Source organism: Myotis lucifugus, unplaced genomic scaffold, assembly GCF_000147115.1.
Source record: "Myotis lucifugus unplaced genomic scaffold, Myoluc2.0 scaffold_83, whole genome shotgun sequence".
Classification (NCBI taxonomy): domain Eukaryota; kingdom Metazoa; phylum Chordata; class Mammalia; order Chiroptera; family Vespertilionidae; genus Myotis; species Myotis lucifugus.
Genome location: NW_005871131.1, coordinates 4,608,637 through 4,630,898, shown reverse-complemented (window position 1 = coordinate 4,630,898; position 22,262 = coordinate 4,608,637). Strand labels below are relative to the sequence as shown.

Genomic DNA, 22,262 nt, shown 5'->3' with positions numbered 1-22,262 from the left:
TCTCTCTCTCTCTCTCTCTCTCTCTCTCTCTCTCTCTTTCTACCTCTCTCTCTCTCTCTCTCTCTCTCTCTCTGAAATCAATAAATAAAAAATTGTTTTAAAATAAATAAGAAGATGTATAGGCTGAGAAGTCCCATGGTCTACAAGCAGCAAGCTGGAGACAGAAGAGCCAATGGTATATAGTTCCTGTCCAAGTCCAAAGGTCTGAGAACCAGGAAACCTGAGTTTGAGTCTGAGTCCAATGGCAGAAGACCAATGTCCCAACGCAAAGACACTAAGCAGAGAGCTTATTCTCCCTTACTCAGCCTTTTAGTTCTATTCAGGCTTCCATGGATTGCATGAGGCCTACCCACACTGGGGAGGGCAATCTGCTTTACTCAAGTCTACCAATACAAATGTTAATCTCACCTAAAAACACTCTCATAGGCTCACCCAGAATAATAATTAACCAAATATCTAGGTACTCCATTGCCCAGTCAAGGTGACACATAAAATTAACCATAACAGTGACACTGCAGTTTCTGCCACAAAGATATTAGTGAAAACATTTTAATTTCTTTCTCTTGAGTTTCAGCCGATATATATATATATATATATATATATAATATATATATATATATTTACATATATTTTTTAACTGCATCCCAGTTTCTTTTTCTTTTTTGTTGTTTTCCTTTTTTTTAAAAGTATGGAAGCTCAAGTATAAGATGTAGATTTTTATTTTAAAGCTTTACAGAAAAAAACAAAAACAGAATTAAACAAAAAACTCCTTTACATTCCACAAAAATTGACAGAAAAGCACCTAGCCAGAAGAGCAGATCGGTCTGAAGGCCCTACCCTGCACTCCCCACAACATCCTCTTGGTGGGACAGGGGATAGACGGTGTGGGACAATGCTGAGGGTCACCTCTCCTTCCTCCCAGAGCTGTCCCCTGTCCTCCCACCCCCAACTCCAAGCAACTCCCAAATACATGTGGAATCAGATTTCTAGTTTTTCTTTTATCTTTCACACACCACAGTTATTTCATAATTTTTTTGTTTTACTTTTTTTATACCAATGTAACTAAAAGGTGGGAGGGAAGGGGAGGCAGACAGTGTATTTTATGCCTATAAATGGGTGGTGGTGGGGACATGGGGCTGGGCAAACAGAATACATACAGTCGATATGGAAACATCAAGGTTTTGTGTTTTTTTATAAAGAAGTATGATCAGTATTATCAGGAAGCATATGTATAATGTTTAATCACAGTGGTGTAGCAAGTGTGTGTGTTTTTTTTAAAAAAAAATTTTTTTTTTTTTGAGAGAGAGAGGAAGGGAGAGGTTAGAGAGATAGAAATATCTGAGTAAGAAAAACATCATTGATTGGTTGCTTCCTGCGCCCCACTTCCCGCCCCCACAGTGGGCTGAGCCCGCAGCCCTGACCAGGAATTGAACCAGTGGCCTCTTCGTTCCTGGGTCCACACTCAACCACTGAGCTACACTGGCCAGGCGGAAACATTGAGGTTTTTTGGCGTGTTTTTTTTTTTGAAACACTGAGTTTTGATAGCAAAACGTGGTGGGGAAAGCAGGCCTTGGAGACAGAGACAGGTGTTTATCAGCTTTGTTCTCAGGGTTTGATGGCCCTATACAGGTCGGTGACACAAATTACTGTGTGATCTGTGTGTAGGGGAGTGGGGTGGGGGGGAGGAGGGACAAGGGAAGAGAGCAGAGTTGTGTAAGAAAGGAATCGAAGGAGTGCATAGCATGTCCGGTTAGAGTGAAGCAGAGGTTTTACAATTGCTGCTTTCTCTTCAAAGCATCCAAGTCATTCTTAAGAGCTTCTTGTTTTGATTTGTCTGTAAAAGTCTGCACAGACCTCAGCCCATTGATGATGTCCTTTGTTTTTCCAAAGCAGATCTCATTCAGCACACTTCGGATTTTGTTTCCCATATCCTCTACAAGCGCCCGATATTGGCTATGTGTGGCGAGCAGTGACTCAGTTTCATCTTTCTCCATCTGTAAGGCTGCCTCCGAGGTTCATGGTGCCAGAGCCAGATTTGTTGGTTTGTAGCCACAGCATTGCTGAGGAGGTCAGCTTCTGATGGGTGGTGCAGCCATTGGTTTCTCCTGCACTTCCACCACATGGATGGAATCCCAGCAGCCTTTGATCTTCTTTTATCCATCTCCAGCCTTCTTTTATTTTTTTTAAATATATTTTATTGATTTTTTACAGAGAGGAAGGGAGAGGGATAGAGAGTTAGAAACATCGATGAGAGAGAAACATCGATCAGCTGCCTCCTGCACACTCCCCACTGGGGATGTGCCCGCAACCAAGGTACATGCCCTTGACCGGAATCGAACCTGGGACCCCTGAGTCCACAGGCTGACGCTCTATCCACTGAGTCAAACCGGTTAGGGCAATCTCCAGCCTTCTTATGAGGATCACCCCAGCAAAGCCATGATCCAGATCCCATAGATAGACAGATGAGATGCCGCCTTCGAAATACAGATCTTGATACTGGTCAAAGGCATTGTTGGCTTCCACCTCCAGCTTTCTCACCTGAGCAGAACGCATGCCCCATCTTCCATCTCCTATAGATGGTGACCTATAGGAGTTCCCATCTCTGTTGTAGTCACACAAAAGGTAATCCTTTCCCACCATCTTCTCGGACGATTTTCAGTGTCTGGTTAACAGAAGACAGATCTTCACTCAGACTGGGACCAGGTCAATCAGGTCAATCTCGATTTGCTGTAGAGGCAGGTGCCTCATTAAGTCCAAGGCACAGTACAGCTGCTGATCATTCACGGTGGTGATGGCGGCGGAGCCCCGGCTCCCAATTACCCAGGTGTCCAGCTAGTTACATCAGGGGTCCTCAAACTTTTTAAACAGGGGGCCAGTTCACTGTCCCTCAGACCGTTGGAGGGCCGGACTATAGTTTTAAAAAAAAACTATGAACAAGTTCCTATGCACACTGCACATATCTTATTTTGAAGTAAAAAAACAAAACGGGAACAAATACAATATTTGTATTTGCATGTGGCCTGCGGGCCATAGTTTGAGGACCCCTGAGTTACATAGATATTAAGGATAAAATAAATGTTTGATTCCAAACAAAAAATGTCTCCTTTGTCAAGATATTTTTTATCAACTCCAGTGTTTTTTATTTTGCAAATAATTTCTAAAAACAGAATCATTTATTAGATTTTATTTTATGACCTACCTTCCTCTACTTGAACTATATACTTTAAACATTTTTTCTGCTATAAAATGGTCTTCTATGACATTTTTAGTGATTGCATAACAGTCTATTGAATGGATACATGATATTTTTCAGTCAATCCTCTATTGTTAGATACTTAGGTGGTTTCCAATTTTTCACAAGCTATGCAACTCTATTACACCCTTGTTATCTCTTTTTTTAAATCCTGACCCAAGGACATGTTTTTATTTATTTTAAAGAGAGAGGAAGGGACGGGGGGAGAGAGAGAGAGAGAGAGAGAGAGAGAGAGAGAACCTTGTTGTGAGAGAGAAACTTCAATTAGTTGGCTCCCATATACCCCCTGACTGGGTTTTGAAACTGTAACCAAGGTATGTACCCAGACCAGAAATTGAACCTGAAACCTTTTCAGTGTATGCTTTTGTCAACTGAGTCACCCAGTCAGGGCACCCTTCTTATCTCTTAATGTTTAGTTACAAAAGCAATATATGCTCTTTCTAAATAATAATACAATATAGAATTGTGTAAAATAAAAAGCAAAGTTCCCTATTTCTATTTACCAGCACTTTTATTTCCCAGCATTTCAATTCCCCATGGGGCAACCACTGTTAATAGTTTACTGTGTACCCTTCTGAATGCTTTTATTTTCTGACTCCTTTTTTTCTTTCCTTCCATTCTATTAACCTATAGCCTTCTGTTTTCTGCTCTTTTCATGCTCAGATTCAAGCAGCCTCTTTACTCTTCTTATTTGCTGGTTAGTCTGGGAAACCTGACAAACATATCTGTTAGAATTATGTGTAAATTCAGACAAAATAACTTCTGAGCAAAGGCTTCACATCTCTCTGATTAAAGATCATAAATTTCACTGGTTACCTTTTCTGTTTTGCATTTCGACTGCTAGTAGGCCTGTTAAAACTGCCCCCTGGCACTCCCAGAGTCAGATAGTTGGAAAAGTAACCTTCAAATAATTGAGGTGTTGTTATCTTTACTTTTCATAAGCTAAGAGTAAAGTACATTTAAGAAACATTTCTGTTAACTTTTCACGTGTTCATACAACTGACCATGAAAGAAAAATTCTATCTAATAGAGAACAGCAATTAGAGATTTTATTTCAGTGTATTGATTCATTCATTAACTATTTACTGAGTGTCTGCCATGTACCAGGCACTATATAGATATTAGGAATGTAATTATAAAAAAACAAAGCTCTTGCCCGGCCAGTATGGCTCAGTGGTTGAGTGTCAACATTTGAACCAGGAGGTCACGGTTCGATTCCCAGTTATGGCACACGCTTGGGTTGCCGGCTCAATCCCCAGTGGAGGGCGTGCAGGAGGCAGCTAATCAATGATCTCTTTCATCATTGATGTTTCTATCTCTCTCTTCCTCTCCCTTTCTCCCTAAAACGGTTAAAATATAGTATATATATATGCTCTTTGCCTTCTTTTTTTTTGAGCTCTCACAAGCACTATTAAGGAAGCACCAAACAGTGTATTTTATTGTCTTCTTTGCCTGGATCCTCCCTTTAAAATCTGCATTTGAGCATTTTGTCTTTGAGGCATATGGCAGTAAATTTAGTCGTCTGTTGATAACACATTGGTACTTGAGCCTCTGCACATTTCTCTGTGTATTTTCTCTCCATTACAAGTGTGGTTATGGCCCAGCAGCTGCAGTAGCATTTAGCTTTAGAGCAAAAGGGAAGTCCTCTGGCTACCCAAGTAGGTGGATATCTCAGGTATTTGGACTCCCTTCAGGTCCTTTTGGTTAAACTTAGTCCAGAGATTTGGCGTGGCAATTCACAGCATTATCTAAGGCTCACACTCTTTTACTTTCTTTCTTTCTTCTTTTTTTAAACTACAAAAATTGCTGAAATGCCAGGAGTTTGGTTAGAAATGAATAGGGAAGTTTGGCATGTTTTTAATCCTGTGCTCAATGTTGTTGGTAATATTAGAAGAGCAGCGGAGCCATGAATCCAGTCATGCTCTTGGCTACAGCAGCCTACCCTGACTTAAGCGCTCCTCAAATGAAAAAAGACCCAGGGCTTTAGTTGACAGTAAATGCAACCTGAGCCAGTGATGTGACCTGGCTGCCAGAACAAGCAAATGTGATCTGAACCAGCATTAATAGAAGGCTGGTGGCTGGGACAAGTAAGGTAATAGTCCCAGAGTACACTCTGCAGTGGTCAGATCACACCTGGAAGATGGTGTTACCTCCTGGGCACTGCATTTTAAGAGTGATGTGGACAAGTTGGAGTATGCCCAAGTTGGGCAACAGGATGATGAATGGCCTAGAAACTATATCCTTTGAGGAACAGTTGGAGAAACTGAAGTAGTTTCCCCTGGAAACTAGAAGGCATGAGGATGTGGGATAACCATTTTCAAATATTCGCAGGGCTATCATATAGAAGAGTTGGACTCCTCTGTGAAATCTCAGCAAACACAACTTAGGCCAGTGGGTGTACATTACAAAGTAGCTGATCTTGTCCCCATAAAAGGAAGAATTTTCTAGCCCTTATGAACATCCAGAAAATAGCAGCTCTGTAAGGTAGTGACTATACCTTACTAAGGGGTGTTAGGACGGTGGCCGGCTGACTGAACTTCAGACCATTCATGAATAGGATGGGAGGTTTGGAAAGATGACCTGATCCAAGCTTCTTTCACAGTCAAAGGTTCTAATAACGAAACATTAAGAAGTAAAAAAAACAAAACAAAAATTACTGCTTTTTCTCTTAGACCCCATACAAGCATTAACCACAGAAATTATGTTAAAATTGATGCTAAGGGCAAATACCAGTTATGAAGTTGGAAAGCAAAAAATCCATAGGAACTTTTCTGTTTTCCCTGATGGTTGTGAATTTTGTTTTAGTAGCGTTTGTTTGTTTGTTCTAACTGAATGAAAACAGGCCGATGCTTTATCCACTGAGTCAAACCGGCTAGGACTATGCTCCTCTTAATATGTTGTTTGCTGGACACTATATTTTGATAAGATTACTCTTAATCCAAAATTATAAAGCAGCATTTTGGGGAATAGCAATCTGTATCCACATGTCAAACAACCAGCTCTGTTGTGGAACAGCTGGTGTTTAAAGTTCATTAACCGTTAATAATGAGGTAGCATACAGAAAAATGTGTGCATTGGGATAGTTTGGCCCTTCCCGACAATCGGTGAAGTAAGCAGGCTGGAAATAATTATTCCTATTTTATTCAGCATCTAGTATGCTAAGAATAAACTGCACTAGTTCATCTTATGTCCTAAAGAAAGTCTATAGCAAACATTACCATTGATGGCTGAGGATACTCGTACTTGACTCTCTTCTTGAAAACAGGGATGCTAACAGTTGCTTCAAATAAAATTCCTAAGGATGTGGACAGAACAATGTTTGCTAAATAGGGTAGATTTGACTGGGCAGTGTGGCAAAATGCTTAGGAGCTCTGGCTGTCAGAGACCTGGGTTTAAGATTTTTGTTCTGCCACCTACTGCCTGAGAAATCACAGTCATCTCAGGAAGCCTTGGGGTCCCTATCAGTACAATGGGAACAATAATAATAGGTTTTGCCTTTTTTGGCTGTTGGGAGGATTAGATAGAATAATGTGTGTAAAGGCACGAACACGGTGCTGTTTTTAAAAATTACATTTATTGTGAGTTAATATCCAGTTTATTACGCATTTTTTAAAATTGGGGTATTATTGTGTGTTTCCTATTTACTTTCACTGTGCAGTTTATGCTTAGCATAGTAGGTGCTGAATAAATCCTAGTCAGTAATATCATGCTGGACCAACAATCAGTAACAATTCAACTGAGCAAGTCAAGAGCTTCCTGGGTGCCCAGCCCAGTACTAGTCCCTGAGAATACAACGCTGCCTGAAATTGGGCCCTTGCTAACAGTGATGCACAGGTTGCTGTGGAGGCGACCTGCCGTTCCAGAAAGGTCTGGAGATGTTGTTGTGCGTATTGAGTGACTCACAGGGATCCAAGCCAAGAAAGGTGGGAGGGGCCTTAGTAGAGAGAAAAAGCTTAGGGAGGGCTCAGAACTCCTACATCAGCAGACTGTTTTGAGTCAACTGTTAAGCTAGTCATGCAACCTCTCAGAACCCGTTTCCTTATCTGTAAAGAAATAAATAATGAGGTCTACGTACTAGCCATGATGCGAAGACTCAGTGAGGTGACCTTTGTAAAGTACTTGCTTGGCACATCAACTGGCACAGAGTAAGTGTTCAATGTTTGTTACCATTCCCATTGTTTTCATTTAATTTAATAATACCTTATAATTATGGACCGGGATCATTCCAAGGATAACTCATTCCTTAGTCGCTGGACTGCGAAGGAGGGTGCCAGGACTCATAAACCACCGTTCAGCCTCGAAGAGCTTTAAGACAAGGCGGCCGGCGCCTGATTCATAATCCAAGTCAAGCGCCGGCGTGACGTCCCCACGTCCGCGAGGTGCAGGGGCGGGACCGCGCGGAGCGGGGCTCCCAGGGTCACGTGGGTTCCGGTCTCGCCCTGGCGGAGCCCGTCCCCCGCGGCTGCAGCTGCGGCGGCTGCGCCTGCGCAGAACCGAGCGCGCTCTGCGGCTCGCTCCGCGGTGGAGGCGGCGCGAACAGCCTGGGGCCGGTGGATGGCTCTGCGGGGCCCGGAGAGCTCGGGGCCCAGCTCCCGCGGGCCGTTGGAGGAGGCGGGGGCGGCGGCCGAGGAGCGCGAGGCGCCGGCTGAGGCGGCGGCGGCGGCAGCCGCGCCGCTGGACGATGAGGAGGACGATGGCCGCGGCCTGCTGCGCTGGGACGGCTTCTCGGCCTGGCTGCACTGCGTGTGCGTGGTGGGCTTCGACCTGGAGCTGGGCCAGGCCGTGGAGGTGAGGCCCGGCCGCAGCGGTGTCCCTCCGCCCTGTCCGGGTTCGCGCCCGGGCGGCCTTTGCAGAGTGTGTAGCCTGTGCCGGCCTGGACCCCGGCCGCCGCGCATCTGGGCGTGGCGGGCCGCCCCTCCGCCCATCGGGGCGGTCTGCGGTCTGTTGGCAGTTCCCCTGGGAGCATCCTGGGCTGCGGCTGGGGGTGAAAAGTTCTCTCAAGGCCCCTCCTAAACACTTGCTGTCTTTTGTTTTTGTTTTTGTTTTGTTTTTGTTTTTTTAACCCGGTGTCACCAGAATAACTGACATGGTTAGCGGCACCTGGAGGAGGCTGCAGGCGGGATGTTTGGGACTTTTTCAAGAAGCAAACAATGCCCTTGACATATGGTGAAATATAATAGCCAAGCTTCTTACAACATACTTTTTTTTAGACTAAGGGATTGTTTTGGTTATTCACAGTAGTAACTCTTAGAGCATTTTAGTGAGCCTGAGCCGAAAGGCATAGCATGCATTTTCTCATTTTCCTCCTTTTGTTCCTCACTTCTGTTATTTCTTGATGTTGCTTCTGAAGCAGTCGGCCTGAAAGCTAATATGAAGAAGAACATAGGGAATATCTTTTGCTTGTGAATCTGTCAAATTTCCTATCTGTATGCCACCTTATTGAAAGGCCTTTGAATCTTAATCTGTTCTTGACATTGTTTAGGGTACTTTATGTAGCATAAGAGATTGCTTGTCTTTATGTGTCCAAGAAAAATTTTTATCAGAAGGTTGTAGGTTTGAGATTTTATTTTTTTATTGTTTTGGTAGTGATGCCATTTTAGTGCACCATCTCATTTTTACTTCAGTGACATGAGTTGGCTAAGAAAATTGGCCAGGGAGGTTTTTCTTAATTCGAAGATACTGCTTTTGTATTCAGCCTGTCTTCTCTATGTTTTATCATTATGTAGTTCCATACACGGTTTCCACAAAGATCTAGGCATTATGCTGGTTGCTGGGCATACAAATATGAACTATATGCTCTAAACTATGTTTGTGGATTGAGACTACAATGTAGGGAAGGACCAAGAATTAATCACAGTAGCAGATGGGGCCAAATGTGGTGCCTGGCACATATGGTGTTCAATAAATAGTTGCTGATAGAATGAGTAAGTACAGGAACAATTCTTTATCTTATTGAGATAGAAACAACTGGTTCCTAAAGAATTTGAAGAAGAGATTTGTAAACCATCTATTGACTATATTGACACATTAACCTGAAATTATATGTATAGCAAACTACAATTTAACCAGAAAACAATGGTTTGGGTTGTCGCAGTTTATTGCATTTTTATGTAGCTATAGGAGATCTTTTGGGACTTTTATCATTTGGGACATTCTTTTTAACATGAGTATGTTTTTCTGACCAAATAAAGAATACTTAGCATAATTGAGGTGCTCCAAAAATGTGGATCATTAAAGGTCTTATTTTGAATTTCATTTTCCATAGTATGTGCTACTGCAGAGTTTTCTTTAGGTCAGTTATTCATAATGTTTTTTTGCATTCTGAAACTTTAAAAAAATATATGATGAACTTCATGAACTCTCTCCATTAGGAAAATGCTTACTAATGCAAAATTATGTATTTGTTTCTATGTACTTTCTGGGGGTTATCAATGGACCTTATAGTCCATTGTCTCTAGATTAAGAACCATTGATTTTAGAAGGTGTAGGATGAGAGTGGGGAAGATTCCCTAATGAAGGATCCAAAGACAGATAAACACATTAAGTGAGATGCAACACAACAATTTTGTTTTGTTTTCCTAAGAAACATTGCATTTTGCCACTTTTAAAGAAAAAGGAACACAGATTAGAAACTAATATAACAAAATAGTTGAAAAACACATAGTATTTTACCTTTGTATTATGGCCCTACCCAGGCCAAAAATGGAAAGGAGGAGTGGCTATAATGGGATAAGAAGGTGTGTGTAGCCTGGCTGGTGTGGCTCAGATCTATGAACCAGGAGGTCATGGTTCAATTCCAGGTCAGGCACATGCCCAGGTTGTAGGCTCAATCCCCAGTAGGGGCGTTCAGGAGGCAGGCAGTTAATGATTTTCTTTCATTAATGATGTTTCTACATCTCTCCCTCTTACTTCCTCTCTGAAACAAATAAAAATACATATTTTTTAAAAAGGTGAGTGTAGAATTGTGTTGGAGAAGTGACATATAGTAGTCCATCTCTACTTCCTATAAAGCACAACCATGGGGACTCAAAAGGAAAATTAGTTGAAGAATAGGTAAAAACTAAGCTTGGACAATAATATCCTAGATTACCTACCTGTGCTATAAAAAAACACAGTCATTGAATCTTAGGCCTGAGAGACTTAAGAATCTGTTCTGCCAAGACAGAAAATACCATTTGCAGATTTTAAACAAATGCATGAACAGTGCCACTTATTTAAGTTTAAATCCCTACTAAAGTGACTATAGAATATTGATTAGGAACTCTAGATTCTAGAGCTGGTTTTAATCTGTGTGACTTTGGGTACACTACTTTGCTTGTCTGAGCCTGGTGCTGCTCCTCTGTAACAGGATAACAGTACATTTGTCGTGGCATTGTGAGAATTAGGTAAGGTAATGTTTGCAAAGCATTTGAAATAGCATTTGGGACCCAGTAAGGCTTATGTAAGCATTTAGAGTCCCCTTTTCTTTTTTAAACTATATTTTTATTGATTTTGGAGAGGAAGTAAGAGGGAGAGAGAGATAGAAACGTCAATGAGAAAATCATTGATCAGCTGCCTCTTGCACGACTCTCCACTGGGAATGGAACCGTGACCTCCTGGTTCATAAGTCTTTGCTCAACCACTGAGCCACACTGGCTGGGCGAGAGTCCCCTTTTCATTTTTGATGGGGAGAACCCCTCACTTTTTGCTTTGTGAAAATGAAGCCTTTGGACTTCAGTTTTCTTACTTGTAAGATGAAGTTGAGTTACTAGAATCAGTACTTTTTTCTTTCTTTTTTTTTAAGTAGGGTAATATTTTCCCCTGTGTAAATAAAGACCTGGCTAATCTGGTTGAAATGTTGCCTGTGTGTGTATATTTGGTTATAAGCAGCAGAAACTAAGCTACAGCTCAAGCAGAAAAAGGGAACTTGCTTAAGGCTACAAAGGTGTTTTAAGATAATCCAACGCACAAACCTAGTGGGGCTTCAGAAAATGGCTAGAGCCCAGAACCAAGCACACATCTTATTTATGCTCTTGTTTTATGGATTTTGTTCATGCTTTATGCTCCCTGCAAACTGATTTCCTCTACTTCTGTGATATTTATGGTAGTGAAGTTGCCCCTTTCAGCCACTTCAATGGAGAGTGAATTTCACTCTCCTTCCAAACACTAGAGGAAGGTACTCAGGCCTGGTTTGGGGCAGATTATCACTCTGATACAATCAGCTGAAGACCTTGTTGCACAAAATGTCAGGGGGGGGGGGGCCCTGTCTGAGTGAAGGAGACAGTTGGGGGCAGGGTGTCTTTGGAGCCAGAAGAGCCGGCAAAAGGTACAGACTGCAGGAGGTGTACTTAGCTTCTTTTTTTCCCTCTGAAGTGGCCCTGAAACATCATCAGAGAATCCAAGTGTCCGGTGGAATAGGTTTGAAAGTCTCTGGATTTAAAATATTCTCTGTTACTTCTAGATCTGAAATTACCTGATTATCTAGAAAAGCCTTAATTATCTCAATACAGAATTGCCTTATTTACTCAAGTTCCCCTTCCCCCCATTGAGTAATAATATGCTCATTGTTGAAAACTTGGCAAGAAAGAAAATTATAAACACTAGAAAACATCACTCATATTAAGAAACAACTGCTATCAGTATTTGGCATTTTTGTTAATGCTTTTTTTTTTTCCTTTACATAATTTTGTATCTGTCAAGGATTCATTTGATTGTTAGTAACAGAAACCCTGCAGAATAAATTTAAGCAAAAAGATTGATTGTGAGGAGTCTCTTGGGACACAGTTACAGGAAACAGGAATGAACCTTATGGAATTTGGAAAGCCCCAGGCTTTTTTGCCTTTGTTTCTGGAGCTGTGTGGTCTTTTGTCTCTGCTTTTCTTTGCATGTCTTGTTCCATTCTCCATGCTGAGGGTGGTTTCCTCTGCAAGTGTCTCAGTTTCAGCTCCCAGGTTCTACTTGACTTTGGGTTACCCTGGTACTGATTTTAGCCACTCTACTCTTATTCTGGAATCAGACTGAAGTGTAACTCTAATGGAATATCCGATTGGCTCAGAATGGGTTAAGTTCTCTGTTTTGTTCAGTGAGCTGTAATCAGGAGACACCCACTGCTGCAGAAGGCAGGAAGGAGACACTTTCAAAGCATGGGCTGTAAAAGTCTGCTTTTATTGATAAACGTTCTTATAAACAATTTGCCAGATCATTGAAGAGTCTTCATAAATATAATTTTATGGACCATAATTTATTAAACCATTTTCCTTAATTTGGATATTTAGTAGTTTCCTTTTTTAAAAAATATTTTTTTATTGATTTCAGAAAGGAAGGGAGAGGGGGAGAGATAGAGACATCAGTGATGAGAGAGAATCATTGATTGGCTGCCTCCTGCACGCCCCACACTGGGGATCAAGCCCACAATCCAGGCATGTGCCCTGACAAGAATTGGTGACTTCTTGGTTCATAGGTTGCCGCTCAACAACTGAGTCACGCCAGCTGGGCAACTTCTGTTTTTTTGTCATTGCCTGTTCCCCCTTATCCTCTAAGCAGGGTGGAGCCTGGAGTAGTCACCAGTTTTCTTTATCTTAGCAGTTTCTGTTTATTTTTCTGAGAAGGATAAAGAGAATTATATGAAGGGTTGTTTCTTTCACTCTTTAACTGAGTGATCTGTAGCCCCAGTATTTGATCATCAGCAAGTTTACTCTTTTAATTGAAATGGATGTTATGTGTAATTGTATGTTGCTGTACTGTCTCATTGAACCATCTGTTCAGCAGGTATTTATTGGGCACTGGTATATTCTAGAGATAAAGCCTTGATCATTCCCTCATCATCAGATGTCAATTTAGCAGGGAAGGTAGGCTATTTAACAGTGAGTGCTTTGGTAGGAGGATATTCAAGGTACTCATAATAGCCTTTAAATTCCCTTGTGAACTAGTAGCACTTCATAGTTCTGTGATTTGAGAATTAAAGCTTTAGTGTCCTCTTGAGCTTCTTAGGCTCCTAGATTTTACAAAGGCTTCTTTGGTGTTACTAATCTCTAATTCTGTTATGAAATTGTATAATCCCAATCTGGAGATAATCTGGGGCATTCTCTTGTCCAGTTAGTCCTGTCACAAGTACTTTATATTTTTGTATTTACTAAGATGCCTGATGTAAAACATGGACAATTATATATAAACTTTATTCTTTTTTAAAAATATATTTTATTGATTTTTTACATAGAGGAAGGGAGAATAGAGATTTAGAAACATCAATGAGAGAGAAACATCGATCAGCTGCCTCCTGCCCACCTCCTACTGGGGATGTGCCCGCAACCAAGGTACATGCCCTTGACTGGAATCGAACCTGGGACCTTTCAGTCCGCAGGCTGACGCTCTATCCACTGAGCCAAACTGGTTAGGGCTATTCTTTTTTGAGAGAAATGCTTCACTGTCCATTTCATATTCAAATTGATCAAGCTTTTCCTGTGGCATAATTTACCTTCGATCTTGAGAGAGCTGGAATCTTAGACTGAGGCCCAGCCTGTCCTAATACTGTGATGTCAAGTCATTTTTTCTACTTTAAAAATAAGTAAATAAATATTTTCATTTAAGTATAACATACATAGAAAAAAGTACACAAATCCTACGTCTGTAGTTTAATGAATTTTTATAAAGTGAACATACCATGACACTACCATGGGTTTAAAAATACCCTGGATATTATCGCTGCCCCAGAAATTTCCCTTCTTTCAGTTATGACTCATTCCCTTTTCCCCTTCAGCCCCTGGCAACCACTAATTCACTTTCTGTTTCAGATTCGGTTATTCTGTACATTTCATAAGAATGGATATTGTGCGTTTTGTGTCTGGCTTCTTTCACTTAGTATAAGGTTTTCAGGGTTCATTCATATTGTATGTATTTAGTACTTCACTCCTTTCTATGGTTGAATTTTCTATCAATCTAGCAGGGAGGGTAGACCATTTAATAGTGAGAATGGATGTACTATATCACATTTTGTTTATCATTCAATGGAAATAAGGATTATTTCTACTTTTTTGGCTATTATGAATAATGCTGTTTTGAACATTCATTCACAAGTTTTTGTATGAACATGTTTTCACTTCTCTTGGATATATACCTAAGAGTGAAACTGCTGGGTCATATGGTAACTATGTTTACTAAATTGTTATCCACCATGGCTGCATTTTCACATTTTCATCAACAATATATGAAGGTTCTAATTTGTCCATATTCTGTCAGCACTTGTTATTGTCTGTCCTTTTGATTACAGCCATTCTAGTGAATATTAGGTGGTATCTTATAAGTTTATTTGCATTTCCCTAATGACTAATGATGCTGACTGTCTCTTCATGTGTTTATTGGCCATTTGTATATCTTTTTTAAAAATATATTTTTATTGATTTCAGAGAGGAAGGGAGAGGGAGAGAGATAGAAACATCAATGATGAGAGGGAATCATTGATTGGCTGCTTCCTGCACGCCCCCTACTGGGGATGGAGCCTGTAATCCAGGCATGTGCCCTGATCAGGAATCGAACCATGACCTCCTGGTTCATAGGTCGATGCTCAATCACTGAGTCACACTGGCCGGGCAAAATGTATTCTTGCCGAAACCAGTTTGGCTCAGTGGATAGAGCGTCGGCCTGCGGACTGAAGGGTCCCAGGTTCGATTCCGGTCAAGGGCATGTACCTGGGTTGCGGGCACATCCCCAGTGGGAGATGTGCAGGAGGCAGCTGATCGGTGTTTCTATCTCATCGATGTTTCTAACTCTCTGTCTCTCTCCCTTCCTCTCTGAAAAAAATCAATAAAATACATTTTTTTAAAAAAATGTATTCTTTATATATTCTGTATATTAGACCCTTATTAGATATATGATGTGCAGATATTTTCTCTCATTCTGTGAGATGTCTTCACTTTCTGGGTAGTGTATTTTGAAGTACAAAAGTATTAAATTTTGATGAAGTCTAGTATATTTATGTTTTCTTTGATTGCTTGTGATTTTTATACAATATCTAAGAAACCGTTGCCTAATGCATGGTCATAAAGATTTATTCCTGTCTTGGCCAGTGTTGCTAAGTGGTTAGAGCATCGACCTGTGCACCAAAGGGTCTCGGGTTCAATTCCCAGTCAAGAGCACGTACCTGGGTTGTAAGTTCGACCCCTGGCCCATGTTGGAGCATGTGCAGCAGGCAACCAATAGATGTGTCTCTCACATCCATGTTTCTTTCTCTCTCTCTTTCTCTCTCTCTCTCTCTCCCCCTCTCCCCCCTCAAAAACACACCCCGACTGGGAATTGAACCCACAACCTAGGGATGTGCCCTGACTGGGAATCGAACCCACAAGATTTCAGTACAGGACAACCCTCCAACCAACTGAGCCACACCAGCCAGGGCAGGAGTTAATGTTAGAGATCAAGGCAGGTGTTTCTGGGGAAATGTAGTCTCTTCCAAGCTTGGGATGCTTGGTGGGGTTGTGCAATGGAGACAGATACTCAGAAGACAGATACTCAGCCACGTGGTAATAGATATCCATTCACAAACAACTAGGGTGCATGCAGGCATGAATTTTCCCCGTGTCCAAGTAATACTAGCAGTAAATTAACTCGTCTTCCTAATTTTCCTTTTCCTGTGACCACGATTACTCCCCTACTGAGGTGGAAATGTTAGGGTATCCAGGGCAAGTGGCAAATAGACATATCTTTAAAGAGAATAGCCCCATTTAAAACATTTTGTAATACTGTTTTTCAGTACATATACATATTTTTCTGGGGCATATGTTTTCCTATTTTATCATAATGTAAAATATATATACTATGTCATTTTTAGGCCTTAATAATTCTATGAAATAAAACTTTTTTCTTATTACCTGGCCACCTCTCTCTTATTTGTTATAACATGGGATGTCTTATCATAGGTAACAAAACAAGGATGACATTAGCTGATGCTCTGTGTCCCCCTTTGATGCCTCCCAGGAATGCAAGTGGCTTGGGGGACAGAGATGCCTGGGCTTGAGCTGTGGAGAAAGTAAACTTCAAGCGAGAAAGAAAACTCCAGATACTGGGGCCAAACGATAATTGATTAATTTCCTTATAGGTGTCAGGAGCTAACTGACTAAACTAACAGTGATTGCCCAAACTTATATTTAAACTCCCCCCCCCCCCCACGAAATAAAGTATATACATAGAAAATAATTCTAGTAACTGACATTTATGCAGTTCAAGCTACTTGACAATGGTTACTTTTTTTTTTAGATAGTTTAATTGAGGTTTTTAAAATCAAGTATGAACTTTTCTATTAAGTACAGAGTGGACATTTAGAATTCTATAGCATATAATAATACACTGTTACTTTTTGAATATTATATCTGTTCCAAAATAAAATACTGGATAGCCCTAAAAGAGTACATTGAAATGAATTTCTGGAATTCTGTTTGACAGTCTAGTACAACCGGTTTTTAAAAGGTACAACCAGTTTTTGATAGGTTATGTAGTTTTTATATCCTTCTAGCTTACTTAAATATATATAGCTATATAAACTTCTTATAATATACACATACACAGACATATATACACATGTTGTATATATTTAAGGTACTCTTATATAGGTAAAACATACCGACATCTTTTTCTATATTGTCATGCTGATATTTAAACCATAGGAAACCAAAGTCCAAAAGAGTCACTGTGATTATGTAAAAGAAAGGAAAAAGAAACTTAAAAAGAAACTGTGAATTTACTTTTTTTTTTTTTTTTTTTTTTTTAAATATATTTTATTGATTTTTTACAGAGAGGAAGGGAGAGAGATAGAGAGTTAGAAACATCGATGAGAGAGAAACATCCATCAGCTGCCTCCTGCACATCTCCCACTGGGGATGTGCCCGCAACCCAGGTACATGCCCTTGACCGGAATCGAACCTGAGACCTTTCGGTCCGCAGGCCGACGCTCTATCCACTGAGCCAAACCGGTTTCGGCTGTGAATTTACTTTTGAGTGGATATTTTAATTGCAGGAAATAACAATCTGAAGGGCACTTACATAAAACTTATTTTAGAGGCTAAGATTAAGCTATTACATATCACTAAGCTTACCAATATGTTTTAGACCAGCAAACTCCAGGGTAACTTAAATGCAATGAGATTTTCATAAAATATGGCTAAATAGGTTTTAAGCGTCCCATTTCTGCTTTAAAGGGAACAAAGTAAAATAATCTCAAGGGAAATGTATCTACACATAACGAATTACATATAAAATACTTAGTTGTTGAATGGACTTAATTTGAAGGTATATCCACTGATTGAAGACATACAGTATATTTTAGTGTCTACTGTGTAGCAGAGATTGTTCTGGGCGTCAAGATAGAGTGGTGAACAAAAAAGACCAGTTCTTGCATTCATGAATTGTGGAGACAGATTAAGTGAGGTTGATCAGTACATGGAATACAAAGCAGGGTAAGTAGGGAGAATATGCTTTGGTGTCGTTCTGTGTTTCAGGAACGGTGGATGGTTTTCATGTAACCTACTAGCTCTGTAGACCCTCCCCATAGACCTGGATTGAGGGCTGTGATTGCATGTTAATGATCACTACTGTAAGTGCAGTGAGGAATGGTGGCTGATATACTTTGGAATCAAACTTCAATTCAAGTCCTAGCTCTGGCACTTACTACATATATAAGTTTTGGGAGAGTTATTTAGCTACTGTGAACTTGTTCCCTCTTTGGTAAAGATGGGGAGAATTGAGAGAGTTGTGAAAATTAAAAACTCCAGAAGATGCTCATTAAGTATTAATTCTCCCCATCTTTTTTTTAACCTTAGTTTTCTTATATGTAAAATGGGGATACTACTACTGGCCTTGTCTATGATAGTAAGAACTAAATAAATGAAATAAATATGTGAATCTACTTTAATATGGTTTATGATATGATATTACTATATGTTATTTCTAGAAAGGGAAGATTTTCAGGCTCTCAGCAGCTTGGGGACTGGAAGAACTCATGGATTTTCCAGAAGTGGAAGTCATGGATCCCTACATTAGCAACCCAACATTAACATAATTTAGCTACTCTTTGTATTGTTTTCTCTCCTTTTTGTTGTTAGCCTCTAGCTAACCTGCTCATTTCTTCTTCACATTCCCAAGAGAATCTGGATTGGTCCACTGGAGCACTGATATTCTTGTGGGCAGTAGTTTCACACCCAGCCAGATACAGGCAGATAATTGGCTTGTAGAGTGGGTGCCCTTGGATCTGGTGTTTACTAGTGTTTGTTCCACAGTAGCTATTTTGGCTATTCCTTCCTTTGCTGGGGCTATGGGGCAGGATTTTCCCTCAGAAGGTGGCTTTGATTACTGCAGACACTAAACCGACCTATCTAGAAAAATGCAATAATTATTTAAAGAAATTAGAAGTGGGATAGGTTTTATGGTGGGAGATGGCCTTTGAAATTTCTTAAACTGCAGATAATTATTTTTTCATTTTTCTTTTAATAAGAAGTTAGTAATTTATGCTACTTCTTGGAATCAATTGAAAATTATTTTTGCTTGAAGTATATACCAGCTGATAGATCAGTTTCTCTTTAGATTTTAGGCTTCCAAAGAAAAGACTCGGGGCGGGGGGGCTTTGAGTTATTGGTAATTCAGTTAGTAAATTATTCTTGATAACTCAAGATTTCACCAATCTTTTAGAGATAACTTTGATTAAGCTTTGAGTTATTGGTAATTCAGTTAGTAAATTATTCTTGATAACTCAAGATTTCACCAATCTTTTAGAGATAACTTTGAGTCAAAAAGATTTTTTTTTTGGTCTAATATAAATTCTCAATTCTCCCAACTTCTCACATATTTCATTGTTAAAGTTTGTGAACTATTTCTTGAAACTATTTGACGGTAGCCATATAGTATTTTAAAAGTACCTACTAATGTTTATAATATACACTCAATATATTTATGTATAAAATTTAACTCTTCTTCTCCTAGGTAATTTATCCTCAACATTCCAAACTTACTGATAAAGAAGTAAGTAAAAATATTGCTCTGTATAGTTTACTGTTGTATTTGTTTATTTTTATTGTTGTGTGTGTGTGTCAATATATATAGCTTTTGTTTTCTTTTTCAGAAAACCAATATTTGCTATTTGTCTTTTCCAGATTCAAATTCAGGTAACTATTTTTCATGTGGTGTTTCTGTTGAATTTTTACTAAGAATACTGATTTTACTTTAATATGTGAAAATTGATTGAAACCACATATTAGAATGCCAACTGTTTCAGCCTAAAAGGTCAGTGATTTGGATTCCTAGCTTTATGATGTTTAGTCATGTCTTATTGATTATAGTTGGTTCAACGTTTAAAATAACTATAATGAGGTAAAACATCCAGGAAAAATAAACTGTTGAAATAGTGAAGAGATTGAAAATCAGCAACATTGGTATGTTTGGGGATTTTTTTGTTTTGTTTGTTTGTTTTGTTTGGGGATTTATAATAAGTAGTTTACTTTTAGTTTAGCGTTTGAGAGCTTGCCAAGAACTCTGTAAAAGCACTAAGTTAAAAACACACACACACAAAAACACAACAGGTGAATCTGGTTATAAAGCATGACCATCAATTATTTTCACCCAATAATTTATGTGAGTTAATATATGGAAAGTACTTGGAATAGTGTCTGGTGTGTAGAAAACACCATATAAGTGTTTGCTATTATTTTAACTTGATTTTGCTGGTCTCTCAAACTCTCCCTAATTGTTGAAATCTTTCAGGTTACCTCTCGTGTTTCACTTTTAAAACAGCTTTTTAGGCGTGTTATAATGACCAGAGCTTTCAACTTCTTAGACCACACACAGTTAGAACCTTTTGAAGCAAAGACACTCCAGTTCCCTTTCCTTTTGAGGTTATTTCCAATATTCTACTAATTTAGTTTAATTAATCTGATTTGGGAGATTTGACATTTAAATTTTTTTCCTTTTCTTCTAAATGCTTCCAGAGTTTTTTCTATATATTTGGAACTGAGCTTTTTTTTTAAAAATATATTTTATTGATGTTTTACAGAGAGGGAGAGGGATAGAGAGCTAGACACATCGATGAGAGAGAAACATCGATCAGCTGCCTCCTGCACACCCCCTACTGGGGATGTGCCCGCAACCAAGGTACGTGCCCTTGACCGGAATCAAACCCGGGGCCCTTCAGTCCGCAGGCCGACGTTCTATCCACTGAGCCAAACCGGTGAGGGCTTGGAACTGAGCTTTCATGACATATGTAAAAGAGAAGTGCTATTTTGTAAAAATAAAATTAAAAGGTGCCTTTGAGAGATCCCTGTAGGGCATTTGTTCTGACTTGGAATTATTGCAATATTTTATTAAGTTTTGCCTACAAAGTCCACACATGCAGTTTTGAATGTAGTAAATGTTGGATTGGACTTCCTGGACTCAGGGTAAGCTGAGCTGTATGGATTGCAGGATGAGCTGATTATGTGTTTGGAGTTCCAGCAGATTCTACTGCACATTCTTCTCTTTCAGTTAATAGTTGGTTTTCATGGCTTTCTTTCTTTTTCATATCTCCACATGAGCATCAAGTTATTATATGGTGTTCAGATAGCCTTTTCATTTCTAATTTTGTAATTAGTCTTTCCATACATTATTTTCTTACTGGAAGTTAAACTGAGTGTAAATCAGAATTTGATCAGTATTTCAGGCATTTGAGTGATCTACCAATGTTTTGTAATGCCTTTTTAATAAAATCTACATCAAATGAAGTGTGGTTTATTTTATTCAAAGTATGATTGGCACTTAGAAGTAAAATTGACAAAAGATCTTAAAAACAGACACCTTGCCCTCTTAACAGATGAATATTATTCTAGACACCAAAAGATTGTAAGTTTTGTGTGTATTTAAGATCACTGTTCACAGTTGTGATTATCCAAAAAGTTTATTTCACTTAAGTGTTTTATTAAATGGAAGTTGGGATTACTGTGCCAACTTTGAAATGGATTTAATTTTTCCCAAAATAGCTTTTATTGTTATGAAAGGAAATCTAGGCACAGTAGAGCAGTCTTTAGGAAAGTCTAGGGTTCGTTTCTATGATGCACACTTTCGTTTTTATAGATTTTAGAGAAGGGAGAGGGAGAGAGAGAAAGAAATATTGATTGGTTGTCTCCCGAATGCACCCCAACCGGGGATAGAACCCGCAATCTAGGTTATGTGCCCTGATTGGAAATCAAAGCCTCAACTTTTTGGTGTATGGGAATACACTCCAACCAACTGAGCCACCTGGTCAGGGCTCCGGGGTGCACACTTTAAAAAGTAAAACATTTAGACTTTGGTATGCTGAATAGGTAAAAAAGAATGCTTTGGGAATTCCCAATAGAATGATTTGCCAATCCTTCACTTCTTCCACCCTGTACCCCCACACACACACCCTAGATTTCGTGTCTTTAGAAATTGGTTTGTTTTTAGGTTTTGATTTCTTGTACCATTTGAATGGTTTTTATCTTTAGGAGCCTACATTTGAAGTATGCCTACTCTTTGATAAATATTTGTCAGATTTTATTTTTCCTCCTTATTGTTTATCATTAACATTGTCTAGATACAAGTGTTCCTAAGGCTTAAGCTGTAATGGGTAGCCAAGGTCTATACCACTATATTTTAAACATGTCCAGAGAGAAAAGTCAGCATTAGTAGAGAAAGTTTCAAATAATTATGAATTCAAGGGAAGGATTAATCCTTGCTCTGGATGGATTAAATGTGCAGACAATATTTGTTGTCTCAGCAGATTTTTTCTCTATAAATAGCAGGGACATTGTCATGTGCTTTACAGTTCCTAGTGCTGAAAGCAATGCTTCTCACACTATCTGTGTTAAAAGGCCAGTTGGATTTTCTTTTTAAAAAAATCTTTATTGTTGAGAGAATTACAGATGTCCCCCTTTTTTTCTCTGATTGCCCCCCTCCACCCGGTTCCTGCCCAGCCTCAGGCCTTTACCACCCTTATTGTCTATGTCCATAGGTAATGCATATCCTATATAATAAAACCCCAATATGCAAATCGACCAAACGGCAG

The 22,262-nt window shown here is 39.5% G+C and overlaps 1 protein-coding gene and 1 pseudogene across 11 annotated transcripts in view; one reads left to right on the top strand and one right to left on the bottom strand.

Moving 5' to 3' along the window:
* Positions 1-703: 703 nt before the first annotated feature.
* Positions 704-2,809, bottom strand: LOC102441622 (annotated as a pseudogene).
* Positions 2,810-7,756: 4,947 nt separating this feature from the next.
* Positions 7,757-22,262, top strand: part of DENND6A (DENN domain containing 6A) — a 48,464-nt gene continuing 33,958 nt past the window's right edge. For 3 of the 11 annotated variants that reach the window (XM_023755728.1, XM_006090875.3, XM_014457709.2), the window contains exons 1-3: positions 7,764-8,041; positions 19,193-19,231; positions 19,332-19,374. In XM_023755728.1, the coding sequence (XP_023611496.1) occupies positions 7,808-8,041; positions 19,193-19,231; positions 19,332-19,374 (316 nt within the window). In that variant the 5' untranslated portion in view covers positions 7,764-7,807. Of the gene's footprint in view, positions 8,042-19,192; positions 19,232-19,331; positions 19,375-22,262 lie in introns of all 11 variants that reach the window. The other 8 variants (XM_023755729.1, XM_023755726.1, XM_023755725.1 and 5 more) reach the window with 6 other exon arrangements.